The sequence below is a fragment of the Argiope bruennichi genome, chromosome 5 (assembly GCF_947563725.1).
Source record: "Argiope bruennichi chromosome 5, qqArgBrue1.1, whole genome shotgun sequence".
Classification (NCBI taxonomy): domain Eukaryota; kingdom Metazoa; phylum Arthropoda; class Arachnida; order Araneae; family Araneidae; genus Argiope; species Argiope bruennichi.
In genome coordinates, this window is record NC_079155.1 from 31,238,332 (window position 1) to 31,266,155 (window position 27,824).

General features: G+C 25.1%; 2 protein-coding genes across 3 annotated transcripts in view; both read right to left on the bottom strand.

Annotated features, from left to right (window-relative positions):
- LOC129969035 (phospholipase D1-like) overlaps positions 1-21,237 on the bottom strand; it is a 28,716-nt gene extending 7,479 nt beyond the window's left edge. The window contains exons 1-20 of one of the 2 annotated variants that reach the window (XM_056083433.1): positions 21,126-21,227; positions 20,944-21,023; positions 17,923-18,059; positions 16,865-17,015; positions 16,643-16,771; positions 14,605-14,713; positions 13,402-13,467; positions 13,114-13,274; positions 11,851-12,003; positions 10,740-10,889; positions 9,823-9,988; positions 8,681-8,791; positions 8,404-8,543; positions 7,494-7,647; positions 6,705-6,995; positions 6,391-6,455; positions 5,929-6,080; positions 3,382-3,500; positions 2,551-2,673; positions 632-742 (exon numbers count right to left, since the gene is read on the bottom strand). In XM_056083433.1, the coding sequence (XP_055939408.1) occupies positions 632-742; positions 2,551-2,673; positions 3,382-3,500; positions 5,929-6,080; positions 6,391-6,455; positions 6,705-6,995; positions 7,494-7,647; positions 8,404-8,543; positions 8,681-8,791; positions 9,823-9,988; positions 10,740-10,889; positions 11,851-12,003; positions 13,114-13,274; positions 13,402-13,467; positions 14,605-14,713; positions 16,643-16,771; positions 16,865-17,015; positions 17,923-18,052 (2,481 nt within the window). In that variant the 5' untranslated portion in view covers positions 18,053-18,059; positions 20,944-21,023; positions 21,126-21,227. Of the gene's footprint in view, positions 1-631; positions 743-2,550; positions 2,674-3,381; positions 3,501-5,928; positions 6,081-6,390; positions 6,456-6,704; positions 6,996-7,493; positions 7,648-8,403; positions 8,544-8,680; positions 8,792-9,822; positions 9,989-10,739; positions 10,890-11,850; positions 12,004-13,113; positions 13,275-13,401; positions 13,468-14,604; positions 14,714-16,642; positions 16,772-16,864; positions 17,016-17,922; positions 18,060-20,943 lie in introns of both variants that reach the window. The other variant, XM_056083434.1, reaches the window with a different exon arrangement.
- Positions 21,238-26,235: 4,998 nt separating this feature from the next.
- LOC129968132 (histone H1-III-like) lies at positions 26,236-27,588 on the bottom strand. Its single transcript, XM_056081950.1, has one exon. It carries the CDS (start codon positions 27,484-27,486, stop codon positions 26,905-26,907), a length of 582 nt encoding a protein of 193 aa, XP_055937925.1. The 5' UTR covers positions 27,487-27,588; the 3' UTR covers positions 26,236-26,904.
- Positions 27,589-27,824: the final 236 nt, after the last annotated feature.

The following is a 27,824-nucleotide window of genomic DNA, read 5'->3' on the forward strand; positions in this document are numbered from 1 at the left end:
TCCACTGGCAATGTTATTTTGTCCAGTTTAATCTACAGAATGGACATGTTACATCAATGCACTGGGGAAGAAAGCTTGTTCAGAAAAAATTTTAATAAAAGTATCATTTTAAGATTTTTTTTGTAAAATATATGATAAATTATGGCCACATATCATGTATTTTGAGTTCATATTCATTAGGCCAGTTTTGTTCATTCAAGCAAAATAAAATAAATAACTATTAGGAAATGAATACTAATTTGAGGGAGAAAATGATATCAGATATGCTGAATGACTTCATAAAAACTCTTAAATTCTTTTCATCAATTGCATATTTTAATCAATTATATAAATTAGCAATCATCCATCATTAAATGTGTGCATTCATCATAAATTTAAATATTGTGCTCACATTTTATATTTATTTCAAGTTGCCATATATAAATTTGCATTTCTGTTGGAATTTGAAATTTTGTTATTTGTAAACTTCTTTTCCCAAATAGCAATCAGAGCTTCATGCTAATAGAATATCTATTTTGAAATCAAAGACTCTTTTTGCAGATTTAAAGCTCAGTTAATCTGATTTATATTAACAGTGAAAAGATGTTTATGGGTCACATTCATGAAACTACATTTTTTAAATAGTTCTTACCTCAATATAAAGATAGTGTTTAGCATTCCGAATGACATCTAAATAAGCTGTATGTATAGAATGCTCCATAGTTTTCATTCCAGCAGACCATGTACTAACACTACGAAGAACCTGAAAAAAGTTTTTTAAATAAAAGAACAATTTTATACAACCAATTAGAAATCACCAAAATATTTTTAAAATATACCAAAAATATTTCAATAAAAGAATGGAATTTTTAAGAATAAACTATACTAGTTATTGTATTACAATGTGAAAAGTGATCCAAAAATAAAATCCAAATATCTAAAAAGTATGGTAATATTAACATAGATATTAATGATATATTAACAACAAATAGCATCAGTGTCCTATCATAAATATCACTTACAGTTTAACTTATCAATATACAGTTAATATGAATATATCACTTACAGTTTAACTTATCAATATACAGTTAATATGAATATATCACTTACAGTTTAAGTTATAGTTTAAACTGTTAACTTTCATGCTGGTGTTTAAAGATCATTTGTGTATTGTAAATAGGATCAATTTTTCTCAAGAAGAATGAATTTGTATGATTGAGTAATCTTTACAAAGCTGTCTTGAATCAATGCCTTGAAGCATTTAAAGATAATTTAGAACAAGGGAATGTAATGATTTCCACTTGGTAATCTGATGTCAAAAAACTGAAAATGTGCATGTTGGCTGTCTGTCTGCTTGAAATCAGGAATAAGATAATAAAGGCATCAACGAAGAAAACATAAAAGTTGTCACTGGAATTAAATTTGTCATTGAGAAACTACAGAGAAGCTAAATTGTCCATCATATTATTCACTAATTCGTTTAAGCCTTAAAATATTTTTTTTCTCATGGATAAATTTGCTTTTATTTAATCATCAATGAAAATGAGATTTAAAAAAAAAAATACTCATGCTTTGAGAGAAGTGGCTTTAAATTTTGGTAAACATATTCATTGTCAAAAGGTGCCAATATCACATAATAAATGTGGACTGTGGCAATGTTTAGTTGTGTCATTTTTTATTCTTAGTATAATGCTTCTTTCAATTCTGCTCATGTTTGGCCTACGATTCATTTCTTTTGGTTACAAATTATTTTAATTTGATAATGTTCATAGGCTAGCACATACCCTCTCCAAATTATACCAAGCAATATTCTAAATGAATAAACACGTTTATATGAAAAAAAGTTGTTCAAAACCCTCTACAGTGCAAATTGTTGCAACTAAAATTAAAAATTTGGCTAGTATTTACTTCTTTTATAGCAGATGTGTTTTTTTTTTTTTTTTTTTTTTTTTTAAATTTTAAAGGATTTTTGTCGCTTGGAACATATTTTTCGAACAAAAAAAAATCACCTTCAAACCATTTTAAAAGAAAATAAATTAGAATCTTTTTAGTAATGCCAGATTTTCTATATAATGTTTTTCCCCATCTTCAATAATTTTTTCAGATAAACTTTTAAGTACATTTTGCAACAATACTTTTCATTGTCTACTGCTGTTGGACTTATGACAATATTACTTACATTTTTAGTATACATATTATTGCTGTTTATTATTAAGAATAAATTTTAAAATAAAAAAGTAAACAAAATCAAGCTTAGAACAATACCATGCTTTGATGTTAAGAAATAATCATTGAAATCTTCTTTATTTTTATAATTATTATTATTTTGTGATGATGTACAACTTTTCCATGGTCTAGTAATATTTTTGAAATTCTGCTAATAAATTTGTAAGTGAATTCCCTATTTGAAAACATATATAAATATGCACATGTTATCCTGTTTATTCACTTTACTGATATACACTCAAATATTTAAAATGAACATCTAAATATTATTTTTATGCTAATTTTCTAATAAACATCAGTTGCAAAACAAATTTATTAGCAGTAAAATTAAAACTATACACTTACCTGACAGTTTGCACAAAATAGGTTTTTAGTCGAACTGATGCTCAAACGCTGATAATTTTCACATCCTTCATATGATTTTGGAATAAGCCATGGGTATCTGTCATAATATTTCGCTTTTTCAAACTGTGAGATAAATGAAATCTTATTACTGAAGTTCATAATAATAATATAAAAAATAGCAATGAAAATAATAATAATGTGAATAGCTTAAACATTCAATTCAGAAGATCTCTTATTTACATATATTTTACACTTAAGCAAGATTTTCCCTCATGCTTCTAAGATCAAAGAAAACAATAAATGAATTTCAATACATGACTAATGACATATTTATTGTAACAAAGTTTTATCATTTTCCATTACCATATTTACTGACCAATGTTAAAATGTTACTTAAATGTGATGTCGTTAATACCTTATTTTGAATCAATATATAATTTAAGAGTTTCAATTCTTTTAAGAGCATATATCAAGGAATTTTTCTTAAAACATTATCAATGAATTTATTTTGAAACATCTTGATTTTTAAACAAGATAACTGAATAATATTTTACTAAGCAAAATTCAAAAATATTCAAAACTTTAAATCTGAAGATAACTAAAAAGAATTTCAATGTATTATATAATAATTAACTTGAAGCCAAAATGTAAATATATGCATAAAAATAAAATCTAAGCATAAAATTACAATCTTTATGACAGTGTTTTGATAAATTTCAATTTCAGATGGATACAGATTAACTTATTTTTAGTTCACAAAATTAATATTAGATTTAAGAACTTAAGACCAATTACAAAAGAGTAAGTAGTATAATATACATATTCACATACTTTTGTAAAATTCCATCTCTGTATAAAATGGCGTGCCACATCCCTTGCTGCTGCTCCTTGAACAAAACACCCAATATCATGCCAAGGCATTCTTGGTGTAGTATGCCTATCAATCAGATCTGAAATAAATTAAAAATACACATATTTTATAACACAGAATATTTTACCAAGCATATATTAGCAACACTCAACAACATTTATTTAAATACTGTGCAATTTATGAGCAATTTTAGCAGCAGCATATTACAGAATCATTAAAACATAAATCCTTTTATAAAAGAGAACTTAATTTCAATAAAAATAGAAATACTATTGAAATTTATTTTTAAAATCTGAATTGAAAGTAATAAATTCTTATAAAAAGTCTTTTAATTAAAAAAAATTTTTAACTTTGTTATTCTTCTGGTGCCATACAATACATTTGTTATGTACCTACTCTTCAAATAAATAGATTCAAAATAATAAACAAAACATTATACTTTTATCATTAAATTTATTATTTAAGTAAATAATAAAAATATTATAAAAATCTATCAAATAAAATTAAGTTATTTAAGATTTTTAATAATGAAATATAATTAAATAAACTATGAAAAGTCACACAAAATTTTAAAATACTATTTATCAATTAAAAATTAACTAATATTTTATAAAGTAACTAACTGTATCCTATACAGAGTATTAATATATTCCCTTCAGAATTATATACATATAACCAAATTAGTAAATATAAAAATATTATAAAAATTTAGTTTAAAATTTTAGTTTGTTTTCGGAAATAGATTTTAATTAAAATTTCATAATGAATATATTTTTGATTTTCTTTTATTATATATAAATAACCAAAAATACAGGCATTATGTACATTTATTACTAATTATATATAAAATATTATAAAAATACAGAATTGGAATTCAGGATTGTTTCTTCATATATAAAAAAGTTGTGGATTTTCAATGAAATTTAAAAATACATGTAATAAAAGAAATGTAAGCCATTCTTTATTATAATTAAAGATAATTTTATTTTTATAAGTATTTAAAATTTTGCTATAACCACAATTGTATATTTCAAAAGTTGGTGACAACAATGTCAGGATCACTGGATCTTTTTCTTGAAAGATTCACTTATCACCATGACTGAAAACTGGTTTTGACAAATTTAAGTCTTTTTTTTTTTTTTTAATTTGACCCTGAGCCTTATTTATAATTATTTTAAATGATAATGAAATAGAGACTTTACTAGAGAGAGAGATGATGCAATAGAGAATTCTTTACTTTACTTTCTATCATATTTGGAAAAAAAATTTTATAGATTTATTTTGTATATTTTTTTTTTAATTGCATTCATTCTACTTTTCCCAAAACATGCATTACAAAATTCATACTTATTCATATTGTTACATCTACTACAATCTAATATTTTGCATACTTTTTTTTCTTTGCAGATAGAATTAGTTTTGACATTAATATGAATCTTTTAGTACTTAAGTCTATCTGTTTTATTTTTGATTAATCTCTTTACAACTATTTTATTTGTGATTTATAATATATTATTAAGAAATATTGTGATCCTATGTAGTAAATTCACTTTTGTGTGAGTTGACAGAGAGAGAAGAATTTTTACTTCAAAACAAATTTAAATTGTATCAAACAGGAGGAGATCATTGATTTTTAAAAAAACAAACTGATTATTACCATTAGAAAAGTAATAAATATAAATTTTCCAGTAATTTCAATTTTATTAGATAATTTTAATGATAATGTACAGTAAAATCTCTTAAATATTTACTATGTTGTTTTGAAACAATTTATTAATTTTCATTTCTTGAAAAAAAAAATCTTTTAAAATATTTTATGTATTTAATAAAGTGGCATATACTCTGGATAACTAATGCATAAATTATTCCTCAATTAAATGCATATGTTGTATCTTTTATTCTCTTAACAAGAAAGTTTATCATAAAAATCCTATATTAACTTCTTAAAATGGTTTAAGTATTTTCAGCCTTGTTACAGATTTAGTAAGTCATTGATATGAAGGTTGAGAGGTCATGGCATGGAACATATATTAATCAAGATATAAAATATTGTAACAAATCTAAAAATAAGAATAATATTTTACTTTCATATACTCATATAAATACAATATTTTACATTATATATAGTTATTCAAGAATGTTATTTAAATAAAATGCTGCAGTTATTATCAGGTGTTACAGAATATTTAAATATTTGAATATTTTTTTTAATTTGAAAATATTTTAAAATTTAATAATATTGTCTGATATTTAAAGCATAATGATATTTGAAATGATAAAAAAATTTTATCAAAAAGCAAACCAATATTATGATACTGTAAGCTTAAGTTAAGTAGTACACAAAGCTAAAATAAGAAAATTGTCGCATTTTGAATCCAAATTAATTAATATATTTTTCTTATTGGTAATAGTCCATTTTGTTAGAAATCCTTAATTATGTTACAAAGAAAGCTTTTATTGCATTATATAAATTCAATAACCAAATAAAAAAAAAAAAATTTTCAGACCTTGATAAGGCTTATGTAAATGCTCAAAATCTTTGATAATAAAATTGATATAATCTTTTCCTATCCACAGTTTTGCACTTCCTTGTAAACCCAATTCATTCAATGCCAATTCACTGTTAGTTCTTCTCATGTCAGAATCAGGCAAATCCAGACTGAAAATAAATTGTGCATTTAACGGATATGGATGGAATTAAAGAAATGGCAGACTTCAAAATGAATTTTTTTTTAAATATAAAAATAATTGAAGCAAAATAATTAAAAATGTAAGATCTTTTATATGTCATATTAATCTGAATATACTAAATGTATGTATATTTGAATATTTCAATTATATGTTATAAATATTGTTTGAAAAAGCAGATCTCTTCTAGTCAGGCATTAAAAAAATCAGTTCAATAAATGAAAAATGTTTGGTACATATTATAAAACAGAATCATAAACAAAAGAAAATATTCATCATACCTGTCAAAATTAGTGATGGATTCCAGTGATTTATTATGAACTTGCTTTTTTAAACCTTGTAATCGCTAAAATATTAAATGTAGTATTAGATTGCATGAAAAAATACTGTAAACACTTAAAAATATATATATTCATTCCATATATATTAATACATTTCACAAATTTTACAAAAAATAAAATAAAAAACGAGATTAAAAAGTGAAAAATTAAAATTTTAAGAACTCTTACTATTTTTTTTTTTTTTTTTTTTTACAAAAAAAAAAGGTACATTAAAAAAAAATTTCAAAATTAAATTTACAAATTTATTTACTTACCACAACAGCTTGCATTACACGTTTAGCTTTCAGTTTCCGTGACAAATATTTTTTTCTTGCACATTCCTCGTTGTCTACAGCTTTCATAGGTGATGAAGGGAATTCTAGATCATCTAAAGAATTTTTCTTTTCTTCAGGTGAAGGTGTCAAAATCTGAGAACCTGCTGGAGTGGCTCCTTCTATATTGATTTTGATTGTTCCAAGGTTTTCTGAGGAATCTGTTTTGCTTTTGTCTGCTGCAATAAGTGGGGTAGGCTGGGGACGGAGAGAATGGCGAACTAATTTTAAATACTATGTTAGTTGGAGGAACAATTAAATAAAAGCAGGGAGGAGATAACAGCTCAGATTAGAGAGCACAAAAACAAATTTTAAATATCAAAAGTTATTGAATTAAAAAATGAACTTAAAAGTTTTAAAATTCAGAAGTATAAATTATGACAAAGGAAAAAAATGTTGGTAATCCAAATTAGAATTGGAACAAAATTTTGCAAGTACTAAAATCCAATTGCACAATAAATTTTCAATTATTATTATTATTATTATTATAAAGAACTTTTATAAATTTCTAAGTCAAAATTGTCAGAAGATTTAAATGCAAGGATATTAAGAAAGTAATTACGTTCATAGGATTTATTTTACTACAAGACAAAAAACAAAAAAAAACAAAACATACTACTATTAATATTTAAAAAAATTAAATATTAGAAAAAAAATCAAAACATAATAAAGATATTATTGTAAATAATCATTTCCCCATCTTCAAGTAAAAGTATGAAAGCATTTATATACCTCAATGAGTTTAAGTCCACTAAACTCATTTCCTATCTCAGACATGGAATGAGACCTTCTTAATTGTGGAGAAGGTGTTGCCTTCAAAGATTTTGCATCTTCATACAAGGTTCCTTGGCTAATTTTTCTACCAACTCCACCAAGGTCAGTCAGCCTGCAAAATAGGCAATATATAAATGACGATAAAGAGCTTTTGAAAAAGTTATTTTTCATAATAAATAGCAATGTTAATCTAAAAACTAATTTTTTTTTTCAGATGCTAGATTAGCTGTGGTAATTTAACACATGAAAAAACAAAGAGACTAAAAATAAAATCTAAATCTCTATCGTATTTTCACATTTTCTGGATGAACAGAATTCCCCCTCCCCCAGAAAATAGCATTTTTGCTATTTGCACAATGCACTTAATGATAAATATAATGCTAAATTTCCCAAAGCGATATATGAAGATATGTTACTTTCCTTTCTTATCAGATTTATTTCTATAAATATCAATAAGCAATATCTATTTAAATTGTAATGAGAGATTAATGGCAATAGCATTCAAGCCAAATATTATTTTTTTACAAAATCTACAAATAAAAGTACAACAGCATACTATTAGTTATTGTAATAGCATATGGCATATTTATTAAATCTATTGAACTCATTCTCCAGAATCCAACAAAATATTTGCAGTAGTCTTTCTACAATAAAATTCATTAAAAGTAGCTGATTTTATAACTTTTGTACAAAAGTCCACCTAGTTAAGGATAATGACAAATAAAACCCTTCATGTTACAAACCCAACAATAGTAAACAGATATTATACTGAATTTTAGATCAAAGTTATAAAGTAAAAAATAATTTTCATTGTACTAAACTATTTCTATAATTACATTAATACATTTAAAATTATAAAAATGCAAACCTGTGTTGATAATCATCCCATCTGCCATAACAAAGATCAATTCCACCAACAAAAGCATAAGTTTGATCCACACAAACCAATTTCTCATGATGGGCCCACAGTAAAGTACCATTTGTAACATGATCAGGGTGTCGCAAAACCTTTATGAAATATCAAATTTTTATTACAAGCACATGTAAAGAAACGTGAAAACCATTATACATAAAAATAATTGAGTATAAAATGAATTCTAATTTTAAAAATTCATGAAGCTTTCTTAAATAAATTCTGAACTTACTTTAATATTGGGATGCATATTTACAAGTTGCTGCTTGCTATATAAACTGTTTATTCCAAGAGCTAATTCAACTTCTTTGTAAAGCAGTACAAAGACCTTTACTCCTTGTTGCTAAATAAATAAAAGATTTATACAAAAGAATGCTGAAATGGTCTGCAAACAGCTATGATTCAATAAAAAGAAGTAATACAATTAGTTTATTTTAAGGCACAAGAGTCAAATGTAATAAAGCTGTGCAACACACAAAATAAAAATTAAAAAAAAAGAATAAAAAATGAAGAGGAAAACTTAAAGGAAAAAAATATATTTAATGTTAAATAAAAAAGTTGTTTAAATTTATCAAATAGAAACTTAAACCTGGAATACTGTTTTTAATTTAACAGAAAAAAGTGTAATTTATTCTTTTTTTTTTTTTTTTACATTTTAGTTTTATTCTTTTATTCACATTAAATTATTCATTATTTTAATTTTACAATCAATAATTTAAATTCTGATTTGTAATCAATCATTTAAGTTCAGATTATGTACTGTTAAATGAAAAACAGTTATAAAGAATATGTGCTCAACAGTTATAAAGAATAATATAAGTTCATAACAAAAAATTATTAATAAATTATGTTATTATTCTTAGGTAAATTTTTTTAAAGAACCTGAAAAAAAATAGAGAATGTCTGCTCTAATCATGGCTGCAGAATTTTAGATCAATGAATGGTTGCCTTGAGGAATTGCTGTGCATTGACTGATGGATCCTCCTTAAAGCGATTATTGCAATAGTCTTAAAATTGTTTGAAATAATTGCATTCAAAGCATTATACCTCAATAAATTTTATTGCAAAAGAGTAAAAATATTTAGTTTTGTTCTTTTTAATATTTGTGTTTAGAAAATATATTATTAAATATGACTAATAGGACAAAGAAAATTTTGTCAAAAGTTTAAACTTTATAGTATTTTTTAGCAGTATATTTATTGATTCAAAAAACAAAACATTTTACTTCATTTAAAACATATTTTCCAATGGAAAATATATACCAATCTCTAATAATTTAGAAATTAGATATAAAAAGAATGAGCAGTCTGAATATTAAAATATATACTGTAAAAAGAAATTCATAAGATTTTTAAAAATTAGCTGAAAACATACAGCTTTTCTTTTGAGAATATGGTCCAAACGCCATATTTCTCCTTGCATCACTGGTCTTTTCATATACAATTCAGGGCTCAGCCACCAATCTGCAATAAAAATCTCCTCTTTTGCTTTCTCTAATGCATCAGCCACAGCTTCAAAATATGTAGCACCATCAATAAACCTTTAAAAAGATGAGCATTTACATTATTGCTTTCTTTTAAAAAAAAAATCCTATATTCTATTACTAAAATGTGAAGAAAACTTAACAGTCATTAAAAGAAATGATTAAAATTATTTATTGCTGGTAGGCTTTTTTAATCATTATTCTTCCATATAATACAAATAGTACATAAAAGGTATTACTTGAGAATTCATATAATTATTCTGTCTTGTATAAATCTTGATATTAAAATATTTCATACTAAAAAAACATTAACAAATATAACAGCATTTAATAAATTATTTAAAGTATTAGTAATTAAAAAAATTACCAGAAATTATGAAAACAATTATAATACATCTAATTAAGTATGAAATGAAAAATATAACATTATAACATGCCATGAAATTCAAATAAGAAAAGTGCTTTCAACAGAAATAACTCTAAAATTCTATGTAGACAAGCAATTATATAGAGCATCAAATTAAAACTTTTCTCAAATTAAAATGAAAATTAAAAACAAACAAATCAATAAAATAGAATGTAATGAATTCTATGGATTTAAGAAAAAAGTAGAAATGAACAACATAATTATTGAGAAATGTTTAAGGTATATAACTGTATCACTAATTTCCAAATCTTTAGAAAAATATTTTACTCTCGATAATATTTAATCCCATCAATAAACCAATTTAATTCATGTAAGCAAAACTGCTTTAAATTCTAGCAAAAAAGAAAAAAATGCAAGGACAAATATCTTAAGTTCACAAACCATCTGCATTCAGAATTATTTCTCACAGGACTGAAAGATCCATGACGATTGGGCTGAGTAAAGTCACGAGCTGTTGTTTTAGCTGCATCAAGTAGAGATTCAGACCATTCTCTAGCTTTTCTTCTAGTCCAACATCTTACCAATAAATGTCTGTAAAAGTTAATGTATTGTCATTTTTTGAGTAATGATTTTGATTTGATTGTTTTTTTTATGGTACAAGGGCCAATATTGGCCAAGCTGTGCCAAACTCGAGTCTGTGCAATGAGACATACAGAAACACCTTACATGGAATAACAATTCAATTATGTAGTTGTTGTAAGACAGAAACAAAACTCAAACTAAATATGTTCAGATCTTCTAGATAAAGATTCAATTATTTGATAATCAGCAATATACAGACATTTTAGCAACACAGCATTATAATGAACAGCATTAACAGAGATATCTCCATAAATTGCACACAACATTTCCATATTTTACAGACTTTGTGGCACATACATTCTTCCAATTAACACTTACAATTATGCAAAAAATTTAATTTATATAATTAGTTGAATACCGTTTGGCTTCAAACTTAATCATAAAACCTTTTTTAATTCAAGAATGCTATTTGTTGCTGTCAAATTAGAGACATTTTAAATACAACAGAAATTCATATTTATTTTTAAAATCATGATATCCTATTTTTTAAAAATTAAGAGAATAAACAACTTATTGAATAATTTGGAATGGTGATTTCAGAAAAACTCTTTTAAAATTTTATAATGTTTCTAATTAAGTTAATAAATAGAATAAAGAAGTGAAATGAAACAATTTAGCTTTCTTGAAATGAGACAATTTGGCTTTCATTTTCTAATAAAATAATATTTTGCTTCAACTGTATAATACCATTCAAAATTCTTAAATTATACAGATCTTATAAAATCACTTTTGTTTACCTAAAAGTGCTTGATAAAATATTCATCCATAATTTAAAAGTGAAATATTATAATAGCAGGGGGGGATTAAATATTCATGCTAATAACCCAATGGAGAAAACTGTATAAAAATATTTAAAAAGGTCAACTGAATATAGATTTAAGCACTAATTATTAAGAAAAAATATATTCACCTGGAGAGGTTGGAGATTTGTAGTCCATGATGAATGCCAGTGTTAACAAAACCACATTCCACACGAAATCCTTGGTCCATTAACAAAATGCTTCTCACCCGCCCATCATCAGGTTTCACATATGCAACAAAATGGTCTTTGATAAGTAGCCATCTATAAACATTTTACATTTAATTAAAATTATATTATGAAAAATTCACAACTATTTGTTTCATAATAATTTAACAGACATATATGCCATAATTGTAAATTGACTGTATCTGAACACTTTTCCACTTTTAAATTCTATATTTTACTATTATTTTGCCATTATTTTAAAATATAATCATAAATTAAAAATCATTTGCACAGAAGATTATGAGTTAGTAATAGAACTAAGACGACCTTATTTTTTTTGGGGGGGGGGGGGAGAGAGAGGAGGATCTCTCTTCCAAATGGATCAGTTTATAATTACTTCTTTCAACCTTCTAAATGCAATGGATGACATACAGTTAAGGAAAGTTAATCTAATATTTAGAAAGGCATTGCATCAAATGAAATAAAATACAAAAAGCTTGAAAGACTTAAAATATATATATATTGATGGATGCAATTCAGTAATGTAGTGTTTTTACAGAATTCAGATCATTTAGACACACAAACTTTATTAATTTTGGAAATTCTGATTTTTGAAATTTTTTTATTCAATAGTTAAACTGCATCTTTTTCATCAAATATCTAATTGAAATTATTTCTCATAATTATTTCAAATAACAAAATATTGAAAAACATTCAATGCAAAGAAAAAAAAAATTCAATATGTCATACATGTGAATAAATTATAAACTTGAAATTAATATAAAAACTTATGTGGTCTTTCTCTCAAAGTGGTATTGCTCTCAAAAGTAGATAATAATTTTTATTTAAAATAGGCAAAATGGCAAGTGATTTATGAAGTAGATTTAAAGATACAAAACTGTTTTACGATTGCCATTTTTTTTTTAATTAAAAACAAATATTTCTTTTAATCTTATAATGTACATATGCAATATATGGCATTTAAAAACTTGATTTATCTTTAAAATAATAATAATAAACAATGTTTCACAAGTTCACAAACATAAAAACAAAACATTTATTAATTCCTAATAAAATCTATTCTTAATATATGACAAGCATTTATATATATATAAAAAGAAATATGTACATTTTCAGAAATATATGAGTATTTATGAATGCTGTAAGTATCACAGCATTCATAAATCTCTTCATCCAAGAACTTACCTCCATCTCCAGCGTCCACACCAATCAATGAAGCCTCGCTTTAGACGAAAACATCCAGTTGATGTTCTATGCCCACCAGAACGTTTTTGAATTAAACCTTCTTTTCGCTTTTTTCCTAAGCAGTTTACAAATGAAAGGGGTGAAATTTCCAAGAAATCCATCTAGAATGTTTATTTCAAAGTTTAATATCACTGAAAGATTATTAAGTTATAAAACGTAAGTGCAAATTAATAAATCTATTTTTAAAATAATATTGACACTAAAGAGATGAATAAAAATAATATATACCGTCTCATGGTGATTTCTGTACAATGGTATTCTTAGAATATTTTTTAAGTATTCTTCTAGCTGTTCCTAAAGCAAAATTGAAACCTTTAGATTAGTTTTGTTTTTAGCAAAGGTATTTTTATAAAAAATGACAAATCAAACTTGTAAAAACATTCTAATAGACTAAACTTTTTTAAAACATTTTAGTTATGCCTCTGCTTATTCCAACATCACTCTATTTGATTATTAATTAATTACAGTAAATTTCTCATGAGTGCAAGATACAATATGTACAATTAAACAGCTTGTGCATAAAATTGAAATCCAGTTCTTTAAAGACAGCATAAATTAAATATTATACATATTAACATATTTAATTATACACATTTCACTACTAATAGATCCTAATAGTCACTTAGTTATGAATTTATATTAAACAAATCTGACAATTTTTTTGAACATAAAATATTCTTAAAAGAAAGATTGGTGGATTATCAGTAAAAAAAAAAAAAAAAAAAAAAATCCATACTATCACAATTTCCATATCCCACCATTTTCTAGATCTTCAATCTAGAAGTTGCACTTTTTGCAATATAAATTTCAATTATTAAATTTTGCAAAAATTTTGTTATTATCAATTTTGTTATCAGAAAAATTATAAATTGCAGTGTAAATTTATAATTTTTCTGATGAACATTTATAGAAAGCTTCTAAGAACTACATGATTTTGATAATTATTTACACTGTAATAAAGATACACATAAGACTTACAAAAAAAGAAATTCTTTTTGTCAATCAAGTAGCATGCAAAAAAATTGTTTCAATTAATAGCAATATAATATTTTAAAAAATGTAATATAACATCTCAAAATGTGGGAAAATTACTAAGAGGATAAAGTAAACAAACATACAGAACAGTTAAGCGGTACAGAACAATACACTTATTACAAGTTTGGAATCAAAACAAATGATGGACTAAAGCACACATGCTAATAAATTTATATATACTAATAGCATAATAAAATTCACATATTAAAATAATAAAATTTTTTATAAAAGACACTTTTAATAATAGCTCAACATGCTGAAAATTTCTAGGAATTAAAAAAAAACATTTATTAAAAAAAAATTTACAAATCAAAAATAATTTCCAATTTTTGATTTGCAGTTTTATAAATAAATGCAATGCAGACAAAATATAGATAGGAGAAAAGTAAAACTCACGGCACGAACAGGAATTTTATCACTAGTAAGTAATGCATCTGGTCTTTTTGGAAATCGTGGAAGGCGTCTTCTATCAACTTTGCGACAACTTTTCCGTCGAGCTTTATGTCTGAGAAACAAATAATGAAAGATGGTAATATATTCAAGTATTTATATTTGAATGTAATGAAGTGAAAAAATAAGCTGTAATACTAAATGCAATAAATTATTTTTAACATCTTATGCATATTTATTATAATATACTTATGCATATTTATTATATATATCCTTAAATCATAGAAAAATTCTGTATCATTTAAAACTTTTGTGAACAAAATGTTTTGATAATTGTAATACATATAAAGGTAAAGAGCATAATTCATTCTATTATGAAATTTTTAAGTTAACTACCTTTATTTCAATAAAAAATAATTCTTTAAAATTAAAAATGCACTGCCATTATTTGAAACTTCAGAAAGAAATAGAGTATGTAGCAATTTTTAAAAAATCATTCTTTCACAAAAAAAAAAAATGTTTACAAACAAAGAGTGTACAATCTTACAGCACATACACTTGATTCACTTCTCCAGCCTCCTCAATAAAATTTTTCTCCTTTTAACAACACAATTTTAAACAACTAAATATCCTGCCATAACCATTACACAGAAATAATACAAACTTTCATTTTGGTTTTGTCAATAACAGAAATGGGAAGGGGGCGAGAATTTCAAGTTTTACAGCCAAGTGTACATAAAATTTTGACCCTTAGGAAGAAACACTAAGAATTTATCTCTTCTCCCCATCAGCAAAATTGAACTTTCATTTTGAATAATTTCAAGAAGAATAAGTTCTTTTATGATGTGAAAAATAATCAATCAGAGAACATTCAATAGTTAACAATTATGTTTAGCAAAAGAATTCATTATAAATATACATTAAATTTGAAATATCATTATCTGCTAAGCAGTACTTTCATTCAGAAACAAATTGTTTTTATGTGCTTAGAGAAAAATATACTTTATATCAATTTTCTTATTTATATCCAATCCTCAACACATACATTCAAAATGTTATAACTATCAAAGGAAAAACTAGCATAATAACATAACATAACATAACATATATATATATATATATATATATATATATATATATATATAAGAAGCTTAAGCAAGAAGGAAGCTTAAAAATTCAAGAATCAACTAACTCATACTACCGCTCTCTTTTATATATAGACAAAATGTATAATATTTATATATATATATTTTTAAATATATACTATTTTATTTACATCATGTTATGTCATACAACAGCAAAAAATTATGAAAGCTTAGTTTAAGTCATTAATCAAGTAGCATCATTATAGAGGAAAGAAATGAAACACTTTAATATGAAATATCTACATTTATCCCCTATTATTAATAATGTATAGGTTGGTTGGATGCAAGTTTTACTGGCAAAAGGACCAACCTTGACTTAACTGTGCTAGTACAAGGTAAAGGATTTAACTTTCAAAATATTACAATATTCAAATATTCAATATACAAATATTCAAAATATTACATCAATTAGATCATTTCACAATATATATTTTAGAACATAAAAATATTAGAATTTTTCAGGCCATTATATTTAATTTTAAAAAAATTCAGTAACCTTACATTTTAGAAAGATGTATAAAAATTTATCTCGGAAAGAATGTGATGTAAATCTTGAAAGAGTCAGAATTTCATTCAAAATCTCTTATTAGATGTTAACATAATTATAAAATATTCAGTGAAAATGTTTTCCATGAAGTAAATTTCAACTAATTAAAAGTGAAGAATGAAGGTATTTAATTAAATTACTGTGTGAATAAAAATCTTTTCATATGAAAACTAAACTACGAAATATTTGGAAATATTTGTGGTATATTCAAATTATTTATATTAGAAACTGAAATAAAAGAGGTATTTTCAAAATAATCATGTATTTTGGAAAACTAATTTCCATTATAAATTCTTAACTGTTTAAAAACACAAATTATGATAAGATAAGAATAGAGAATCATACAACATACCTTTTAGTAGGAATAGGAATTGATAAACCTGCCCTAAAAAGGCTCAACTGCTGATGTAAATGCTGAAAATGTTTGTACCGTTTCTTTATAGTCCACTGATAAGGGCCATGTTGCAATTCCAAAACATACCTGTAATAGTAGCAGATTTAATTTATTAGCACTTAAATAAAATTAAATTCACTCTTCTGAATCTTTTAATACATAGGGGGGGAAAAATCTTACAAATTTGGATTAAGCATATGAGTTGCAGGATGGCGCTCAATATCTACAATTCTGACATTTACTGGACAGCCAGGTATCAACATGTTTACAGATGGATCTTTGAAAGCTAAAGGCACATCATGAATTTTGATGAAACTAGGAAGTGTGTAATCTGAAAATATTTAAAGATATATATATATCACTTTCCGATATAAAACATTCAGAATAACAACTACAACAAGAAATTTGATATTTTATTTTTTTTAAATCCTTTTTATTTCTCCAGTTTGGATAATGATTATAAGGATGGTGTACTATTTATAAATTGAATGCTATTCTTTTCCTTATTAATTTAATTAAATTATTGCATAAAAATCATTTTAAAATTCGAAACATAAGCTTTTCAGGGATAGCATCCACATATAATTTTCTTCACTAATTGCAATAAATTTTTCAAAATACTTCTAAAAAAGTTTTTGAATAATACTTTTTATTGTTTCATAGAAAATATGTTTATATCCATGTTTTACGATGATGTTAAGTGTATTTTTCTGCATTGATACATAACTAAGTGTACATTTAATTAAATGAAAATAGACTAATAAAGTCGAAGTCAATATCATGCTACAATGTCTCGTATTAGAAATTTTAACTTCCATTGTTTATTTAAACAAATTAACTACCACATCAAAAACATTTTTTTTTTTTTTTTACTCATGTCCTGTGTTTTACCTTGAAAGAAAAGTAGGGACATTTGAATCATATTTGCCGCTTCCGACAATTGTCAAAGAATAACACAAGTTTAATATAACTTGCCTAGCAGTTAATTAGTGGGTAAATACAAAAGAATTTATTTTAAATTGTTTTCTCAAGAACATATAAAAATAAGTATATGCACATAAGATACATAATTGTGGAATCTATTACTTTCTACAACTTTCAAAATTGATGAATATTACTAAAACCACATTTAGAAAATAAAAATAAAAAATTGCAATTACACCAACATATTGCTTATTCTCCGGATGTTATTGTAAATAAAATTTGTATTGATACTGTCTGCAAATATCGTAGCTTACCATTATTATGGCAAATTTCATCAGTATCATCTTCAACATCAGGCGATGGTAAATCTTCATAATCAGAATCTCCATCTGTTATGTTTGATTGTTGAGGACTCATTTCTATTAAATCATTTGTAGATGCCATTTTGTATCTAATAAAATATCAAATGGTTTTTAATAAATAATATGTGCAAAATAAAAAAACTACTTACAGTACATTAATTTGAAAAAATAAAAACCTTTGATAAATTTACACATTTGTACGCACACATTATAAATTATTTGTAGAGAAATCAAACTATAATTCAGACGTCTAAACAAATAAAGATTTCAAAAAATAAAACAGCTGGATTTTATTGCAGAAAATGATATAAATTCAAGTAATCTAGATCAAATTATTTTCTTTATATGGCCTGTTTTAAAAGTTCAGCATAAGAAAAAACTCGCATACATTAGTATTGTTTAAAGATTTTACAATTTTCATTTCTTTTTGCAGACAGATGAAATACAATAAAAGATATCCATTCTAATAAATATTAATTAAAAATGCATTTTTATGTCTTTATAAGAATTCTTAAAAGTAATTTCAAAACACATTTTACACCAAATACATAATTTACACTTGTACTTAAAGAGATATATCCTTAAACATATACTAAGTTAATTGACTAAATAAACTCATAAAAGAATAGTTATAACAATAGCCAAGAGGAGAATATTAAATAGAATCATTTAAGTAATTGCTAAACATATTGAAATTTGTTATAGATTTCCAATTAATGAACTATTTAAATTTAAAAAAATATGTGGATTTTTCTCAAAGGCTAAAACTTTTATCTTTTGGTTTAGGATTAAAATCTGAAAAATTGGTATTCTATTTTGTTGCTACATACAGATATTGGAAACGGATACAAATCAGATAACAAGAATTACACTTGAAATGGAACTCTATTTCTCAAACTTCCACATCTTATGAATAAAAAAACAACTCATCCAAACTAGTATACATAAATAGAATGGTGCAAGAAGAAGAAAAAAATCAGTTTTCAAAAGTTCATAATCCTTCAAGTTCTTCAACCTCCAAGTTCATAATGCTTCAATTTCAATGCCAGAAATCTACTACTAAATGATCCTCATACTTATTTCTGGGGAAGACTATCAAAAAAGCATAATTGCTAAGATCTATATTTACCAGTAGATACATTTTCAAATACAATGAAAGTAAGAAATATTTTTCTATGCTAATAGAATTAATCATGAATACTGAAAGATTTTTAAAAGTACAATCTAACCAAGAAAGTGATATTAAAGTCATTAATTCCTGAAAAAAATACACAAGAAATGAAATTTTACATGATTAGAAACCCAAATTGTTAAATCCCAATATATCAAATCTGACAAAAGCAAAAAAAATAGAGCTATATTTTTCTAAGAAACAGATGACTAAATGCAAATGCATTTTCACATTTATTGAACAGTTGTTGAACAAAAGTCACCTTCTACATGAAAAAAAAAGCAGCATTTTGCAAATCTAGATATTTTGTTTAAATGTAAATAGTTCATTTATAGAAAAACTGTAATGGATCTCATTCTGTCAAGCAATCACCTAAATGATACTGTTTAACATTCTTAGCTTCAGCATTTCACATATATATTTTCAGTACTTACATAAAGCATATACTGTAAAGCTGTTAAGTCTTGTCCAACTAAATGTGTATAATTCACTATGCAACTTCAAAAGTTATAACATACACAAGAAAAATTTTCAATTCATATTGATTAGTATTCTCAATCTTCCTTAACAATACCAGGTTATTGTAAAAAATTGAACGATAAAAAAAATCTAGAGATAGTTTCTTATAAATTGATGACATGTATAATAATACTATTATAGAGATTTTTTAAATTTATCATAATATAAAACATTCTCGAAAATAATGCTTTCAATAACATTAAGTCAGTTATAAAAACAATGCAAATCTAGCACAAATATACATTTTTGAAAGTCAAGAAAGCTTTTAAATTTTGATGATTTGACATTTATGAAAATGAATACAAATATTCATTTTGTATATGATGCCAATTCTTTCAATATTTTGAAAAATTTCTTTTACCATATAATGCTATGTTTATTCACACTTAACCAAATAATTTCTATCACTGAAGAACAAACATTTCTTCTTTAAACTTGAACATCACATAACTTTTAAAAATATAAAATGAAAGGAAATTATGAAAATATCTCAAGTTACATAACCATTGCCTTTTTTAATTTATTACAATATATACACTTACTATAACAGTTATGACAGAACTTCAATTATGCAGTTAAATTTTTAATGGTAATGTAAAAGTAAAATATTTAAATATAAATCTAGGTTCTATCCATCACATTTTACTCACTAGGTTTTACATCACATTACCATCCAATACTGTTTTAAACTTTTTTTTTTTTTTTTTTAAAGCTACAATGTCAGCACAGCTGTTTATAGTTTCATGCTTGCATTAGTCCCTCCATATATCTTTTAAATTAGTGTGTAATAATGTAACTATAAAAGTTATTTTTATTTTTATGAATTTTTATTAAATACTACAATAAAGGTAAAAATTCACATTCATTCATAAATTTAAAAATATATTTAAAAAAACAAACACAGGCATCAGTCAGTTAAACATAACAAAAAATACAGATTATTCAGCATCTTTTTCTCAAAAATGTAGATATGTAGTCATTTTCATTTCTAAATATATCTTCAAATTTTGATGACATAGAAGCGATACATATTTTAATGACAAACAATTCAAAGAATTCTTTAAAAAGATTTTGAATCTTTATTCAGTGAAAGTTGTGATTTCTAATTGCTTTATCTTTATCAATGGCATCTGAAATTTCTGCAAATAATAAAAGCAATAACGATGAGAATATAAAATAATCTAAGTGAGAGAGATATCACGCTAATCGATAGATGATGATCGAGAAAAAGAAAACCCTTGTTCTAATACAATTATACAAAAACAAAAGAAAAGAAATCTTACCGTCTAGATTTACCGCTTATAAATTTTAAAATAAACAAGATCCGCTAGATGAATTCTCTTCTTAAAATATAGTGCATTCACTGCAAGACAGAAACAGAAAGAAAAAAAACATACTAAAACTCTTCGTGAATTTAAAATAGGTAAAAATGTCATAAAGCTTTTCACCTACACAAAAGCACTACCATTATAATTATAGCAGGCACCGATGATGTCATTAAAATGACATCCATTGGAACCATATTTCTCAACCTTGACCTGCCTACAACCCGCACACACGTTCAACAACACCGCGAACTTGAGCAGACATCCTTTTAAAACGTCAACTTCCGGTTTTGAAGAATTTAATATCACTTCACTTTTTTATTAATATGTCCTATTTATATTAATAGATAAAAAAAAATAGTTGTAACCAAATAATTGAAAAATATCTTTAGCCAAGAAATTTTTTAACGAAAAGAAATTTTCTTTCTCAATAGTATCTAATATCAGCTTGATAAGAACTTGCAAACCCAATTTGGGTTTATTCAAATAAAAAAAGAGAAAGTCGAAAATTCATCTAAATTCATTCAATCATCATATTCATCTTGCGTCTTATGATGAATAAATTCAATTTCTTATCTGAAAATTAAAAAAAAAAAAATTCAGAAGAAATGAATAACTTAACATTTAAAAAAGCATTATCTGAAAAATTCTGGAATATCAATTCTCGTGAAAAATTTCAAAATATAGTAAATTATATTATGAAGTTTATTTAAAAATTATAAATTAAATCAGTGAAAAACTCCACAAAAGTATTAAAAATAATTTAATTAAACTTGTATGAACTGAAATGAAATAACTCTTTTATTAGGAAATAAATAGTAAATAGAGGGAATTTCAAGATGCGATCCAATTGTTTTTCTGTTATTTTTATTTGATTATAAAATATTTTTAAAAAATCGATTAAATTGGTTTCAATATCCAAAAAGCCATATGAATGAGTGACTTCACTAACAGTATAAATGTAAGAATATAGTGCAATCACACAAATTGATTTTTTTTTTTTTTTTTTTTTGTCTGTTTGCTGATTTCTTGCCAAATCTGATAATCCTTATAAGCACAGAGCAGATGTCAAAGCTACACTTCCTAATACAGGTATTGATTGAAGGACTTCTTTGTGATTATTACCATGTAGTTTTGCCGAGTATTTGATTTGGCATAATTTTTTAATAGAATGGACATGAAATGAAGTTAGTTGTAAATAGCAATTAAACTTTAGTCATAAAATTAATTTCTAGACTTTATTTTTTTTTAATTATTTTTAAAAGAAATTTTACTACGAAAATTTAACTATAGTAAAAATAGTCATTATAAAACAATTAATTAGTATACAAATTTTATATTTTTAGCTTTCACATAAATCTAAACTAATAATGAAAGAAAGCATAAATTTATATTTAATATAAATTTCAAATAAAATAGTTTCTAAATTCTTGAGCCTTATGATAATTTTATTTTTCATTACTCATGGCTATATTAAATAAAAATTAACAATAGCATTGTTAAAATTTACTTGCCTCCTTTGAATCTTGTTTAATATTAAATAAATCATGCAGAATTTTATTTATTTCTTCTTATGTTTTGTTAAGTCACTTTTTCAAGGATACCCAGATTTGAGAAATATTTTGAACTCCAGAAACTTTCTTTCTTTATTTTTTTTCTTTGCAGAAACTTTTAAATTAGGCATATAATAGTAATGCATATATAACAGATCATTAATTTGGAGAAAAAAATATAATTACTGATAAAAGGAATATAAGTTGATATATAAAACTAATATATTTTACATATGAGTCATATATTTGTTTTACATTTAGAATAAGAAATAGAAAAGATAATTATTAATATAAATATCATTAATTAAAACTGAAACTGCAAGATCCTGAATAGACATATTACTGGACAGGAAATGAAAAGAATAATACGCTAACATACTTGTTTACTTTCATTGCTTACAGGTTTACATGGCAATTTTCAGATTTCACTGAACAATACATAATGCAATCATCTTGGCAATATATATCAATTGCTTAGCAGTAAAATCTGAAGAATATAAAAATAAACTACCTAAGTTAATGATAATGTACGCAAACATTGTTTCATATAATAACTAGTTTCAGCTAAAATAATTCCTGCCACTAAAATGCTTTCAAGAGCAGCTGCAGTATCAAAAAGTAAAATAAGTCATTTAGTGAAAATCAGCAGCTAATTGGGAAATGGGATATTATACTAGATGTATATGTTACTATCACAGATACTGATCACATAATTACCATCAAAAAATTTGCAATAATGTATGCAGGATCATTTGTGAGTGGATTGTATTATTGTATTACAAGATTAATAAAATTATTTGTTGAGACCCATTCATTACAGCTTATTGAATCCTAACATCTTTAATATCCAATTTTATTTGTATATGTTGTATAAGTGCATTAAAAAATAATGAAATTGTTTGTTGAAACGCATTCATTGCAGCTTATGCAAATAATATTTACTAATTTAATATATGTAGTATGTAAATTTAGGTACTTTGATTGAAGCAAATAATATGTGAGAGAATGAGCATTGTATATGAACTCAAGGTTCTTACCCTCCAAACTTTAATGCAAGAAAAGTGGCTCAGCAAGATAGTTATGCTTACTGAATTAAAAACACAGTATTAAAATTTATTAAATATTTTTTTAAAAATTTGAATTTTACACAATGCAGTAACGGGCAAAGACAGTCATTAAATTGTGTTGACATGATAAATCAGCAGGTGGCGGATTAATCGCAGATAGAGATAACATTGTCTCTCCATATTCATGGGATGCTTAGGATCATGGTTCTCTATTCCTTGAATTTTATACTTTTATCTGTTTTTTTATGGAACACTCATTGACAGTGAAGAGTTAAAGGTCTTCCAATTCATTTTTACAAGCAAATCATGTCTATTACTTATTTGCCTTATTGTCTTGTTTTTTATCCTTTCTTATTCTTGTATGTACTTCTTAACTGCAGTCACTCAAATGGGAGATTAATGAGTTAATATGGTCTTGAAAAAGAGCTGCATTAACATCTCTCGATTTTTCCATTGTATAAGCTACTTTTCATGACTTTTTTTGTATTCCATAGGTTGAGAATAGAATAGTTTTATTTTATCACTTTTGTTGCTGTGTTTTATTTTCTGAATGCATTTCTTAAGTTAGGTTTATTTCCAGAATGACAGCAAAATATGCTGTATTCTTTCATGGAACGCTTTTTAGTTTACAATTAGTAGTTTTAGAGACAGTTTTTTTTTTTTTTTACTATGATTGAATCAATTAAAATTTAATCATAGTAATTCAATCATTCTCAAACTGACAGAATCATAGTTTCTGAATAGTAAGCTCCTTTGTAATGATATTTGATTCTTTATTCATATAGAAGACTACATTACTATTACTAAGCACAATGATAAATTTGTTTCTTTTAATTAATGAAATTTAATAAAATAATAATTAAAATATTTAAATTTGCCATTTCATCTTTTATGGAAGCACTCTTTCACTAATGAAAACTTAGTTCTTTATTTTCTCAAAACTTTAGGAAATGAAAATTGCTTCGTATTTCATTATCGAACATCATCAGAAGTAATATTCATTTGCTTATTACATATTAGATGTAAATTTTTTTAGAAATTCCCTCATATACAAATCAATTAACTTGCTTTTTAATGTAAAGTGTATGTAAATAATGTCATTCATATTTAATTTTTTTAAAAGATAAAAGCTTTTATTATTAAATACCTTTATAAAAGTAATGTATTTAAAATTATATATATATTTAAGGATTTTTTTTTATTAAATTTAAAATAGAAGGTTCTCTTTCAGTGGACAAAATACAAGTCTTTTTTTTAAATAATATAAAAGTCTGGATATTAAAATTTAATTATAAACTAACTCGTTGAAATAAATGCAATAAGTCATAAAATATTCCTTTACCAGTTTTCTGTTACACAAAAATTATACCTTATTACTAGACTTCTTAAATGTTTCCTTTTCTGCAGCTTTATTTTTACAGTATAAAAAAAATTAGACGACTTTCAATATAATTGAAAGTAATAATTTATTACTCCAATTTAATCTAGCAGTTTGGCATTTCTGTCTCAATATTTTGTTTAAAAGCTGAAATTTAATCAGAAGATTTCTAGATTTTATTTATATAATGTAGTTCCTCCTTCTAAATTGTGTGATAATCTAATAGTTTTCTTCCTTATATTAAATTTCGAATTTAAAATGCTATTGACAAATTAAAAATTTCCTTAACTGTATAAGAAATATCAAAATTGTATTTAACCATTTAGAATATTAATTAAAGCTAAGTATTTATCAAATTTTCATGTAAACAGTTATTTTACATTTTTAATAATAATTCATTTTTAAACCAACCATTATTTATATGAAAATCAAAAAATTTTTATTCCTTTCAAACAATCAATAAAGTTGGAGAAATTTAATATTTTTCATCCTGGAAATGCATCTCAGTACAAACAACTTTAATTTTTAATAGAAAATTTTTCATTTAGATCAATGTTTCTAAACAATTCTATTAATCCCGAGTCAACAGAAAATGGCAATTACAATGATCTAGATCACCAATGGCTATGTAAAATTCTAAAAAAATAAAATGTCTAAATCTAATATATTCAGAATTTTGTCTCTTCAAATAAATACAATTCAAATAATTTAAACTTACTGCAATAAAAGTATAAATCGAAATTCCAATAAAATCTGCCAAAACTTCTACATTTTTTTCCCCCATTATTGGTTTCACTTTTCCAAATAACTAATTTTTTATAACAATCATCATTGCATACCTTCAAAGCATCAATCTATAATTATCTACAAAAAAAACTTCATGAAATAAATGATTAGCTTCCTATAATTCATTAAGATGGATATAAAAATTTTAATTAAATTTAACCAATATTCAATTGAAATACTCACCTCTTTCATAAAAAGTGTTAATTAAATCTGTAGATTAAAATTCCCTTATCAGCAATAGTGTATATTAAAACTTGAATTGTATTCTCTAATACATCACTATTTTAAGTTGGCCATCTAAAATTGATCAATTCATTTCAAGCTCATAAAATATTTAGTATTATGCTCTTATTAAATAATTAAAGGCATCAAAAATAGTTATATAGAACATAAGGTTTCTTCTTAAGCTTCACATTTAAGGACTGGAAAGAAAAAAGTTTTTTTTCAAATGCAAACACAAGAAGCATTTAACAAAATATAGCTTTATTATACATCAAACAAAACATCTTCAAAGCAATTTGTGTCCAAAGAGTATTACATAAATCATTTAAGCAACAAAAGGAGTATGGTATACTGATTGAACACAACATATTGATACTTTAACTGAAAAAAAAAAAAAAAATCCACTTTCTTAAACAATCCATTAAAACTGAGATACAGCATTAACAAAAAGCTTGGGACACTAAAATGATGATTATGTTTATAATACAATGAAAAATGTTAACAACTTCTGTTACTTCTTAGTCTTCAAACAATTAAAAAAGATTATCAAAAATTGTAATCAAACTCATTTTATATTATTACAAGTAAAATATTCAATTCGAAAGATTATTTTAAAAACATCAGAAAATTTCAGTGGTCCGATATTAAAAGCTATTAAAAACTGTTTAGAAAGTGATTAAAATAAACATTACAAACTAAATCTCGATGTTACAAAATGTATTTTTACCTGTAATGAAATGAATATTATTAACAATTCTTCGAAATGTTAATAAAATGTTCGTTTATCTGAAAATTCACAAGTTGAAGCCGCCAAAACAGAAGTTCGTTAACAGTAATTTGGTCCGTCAAAAATAAATAAAAGAAACGCGTAAAGATGTTTCAGTTCGGAAAAAAAAGTCAGTGATGAACAGGTTTATTTCTTCCCCTTCTTGGCTGCCGCTTTCTTGGGAGTTGCCTTTGGTTTCTTCGCCTTGGGAGTCTTTGCTTTGACGGTTTTCGGTTTGGCCACTTTCTTGGGGGTTGCAGGTTTCGCTTTCTTTGTGGGGGACTTTTTCGGCTTAGCGGCTGCTGCCTTTTTCGGTTTCGCTGCTTTTTTCGGGGTAGTTGCCTTTGGCTTCTTGGGCTTTGGTGCAGCCTTAACAGCAGCTTTCTTTGGCTTGGCAGCTGCCTTTTTCTCCTTGGTACCAGATGAGGATCCTCCAATTCGGAAAGAACCTGTAGCGCCTTTTCCTTTTGTCTGAACAAGACCACCGCTTGCAACAGCAGTTTTAAGGTATTTCTTGATAAAAGGAGACAACTTCTCAGCATCCACCTTGTAGTTAGCTTTGATGTATTTTTTAATGGCTTGAACAGATGAACCGCCGCGTTCTTTCAAAGACCCAATAGCTGCATTGACCATCTCGGACACCTTAGGATGTGTCGGTGCCGTTTTGGGCTTTTTCACTTTAGGCGTCTTAGCCTTCTTCGTCGGGGTATCATTAACAACGTCAACCATTTTGTCTACTACGACTCGTAAAAGCAGAGCTCAGGCAAGAATCTTTGAAATGCAAAAGTAACACACTCTCTAACAACGTTTGCGCAAGAAATGAAACCCATGCCGTTGAGCCACTCGTACTTATAGATTTCGTGCGGACGTCGTAGAAAGCTATAAACTAGGTATGTAGCGCGGGGAGGCTTCAGTTCGAAACGAATGCACATTCGTCCGTCAGTTGTGCTTCTTGATATTATTTAAACCCTTCCGGTTTCCTTAATTGTATTGTAATTGGTTTTCAACTGATTTCCGGTTTTAGATTTGATTTCAAATTACTTATTTTCACTCTTTCTACCATTTTG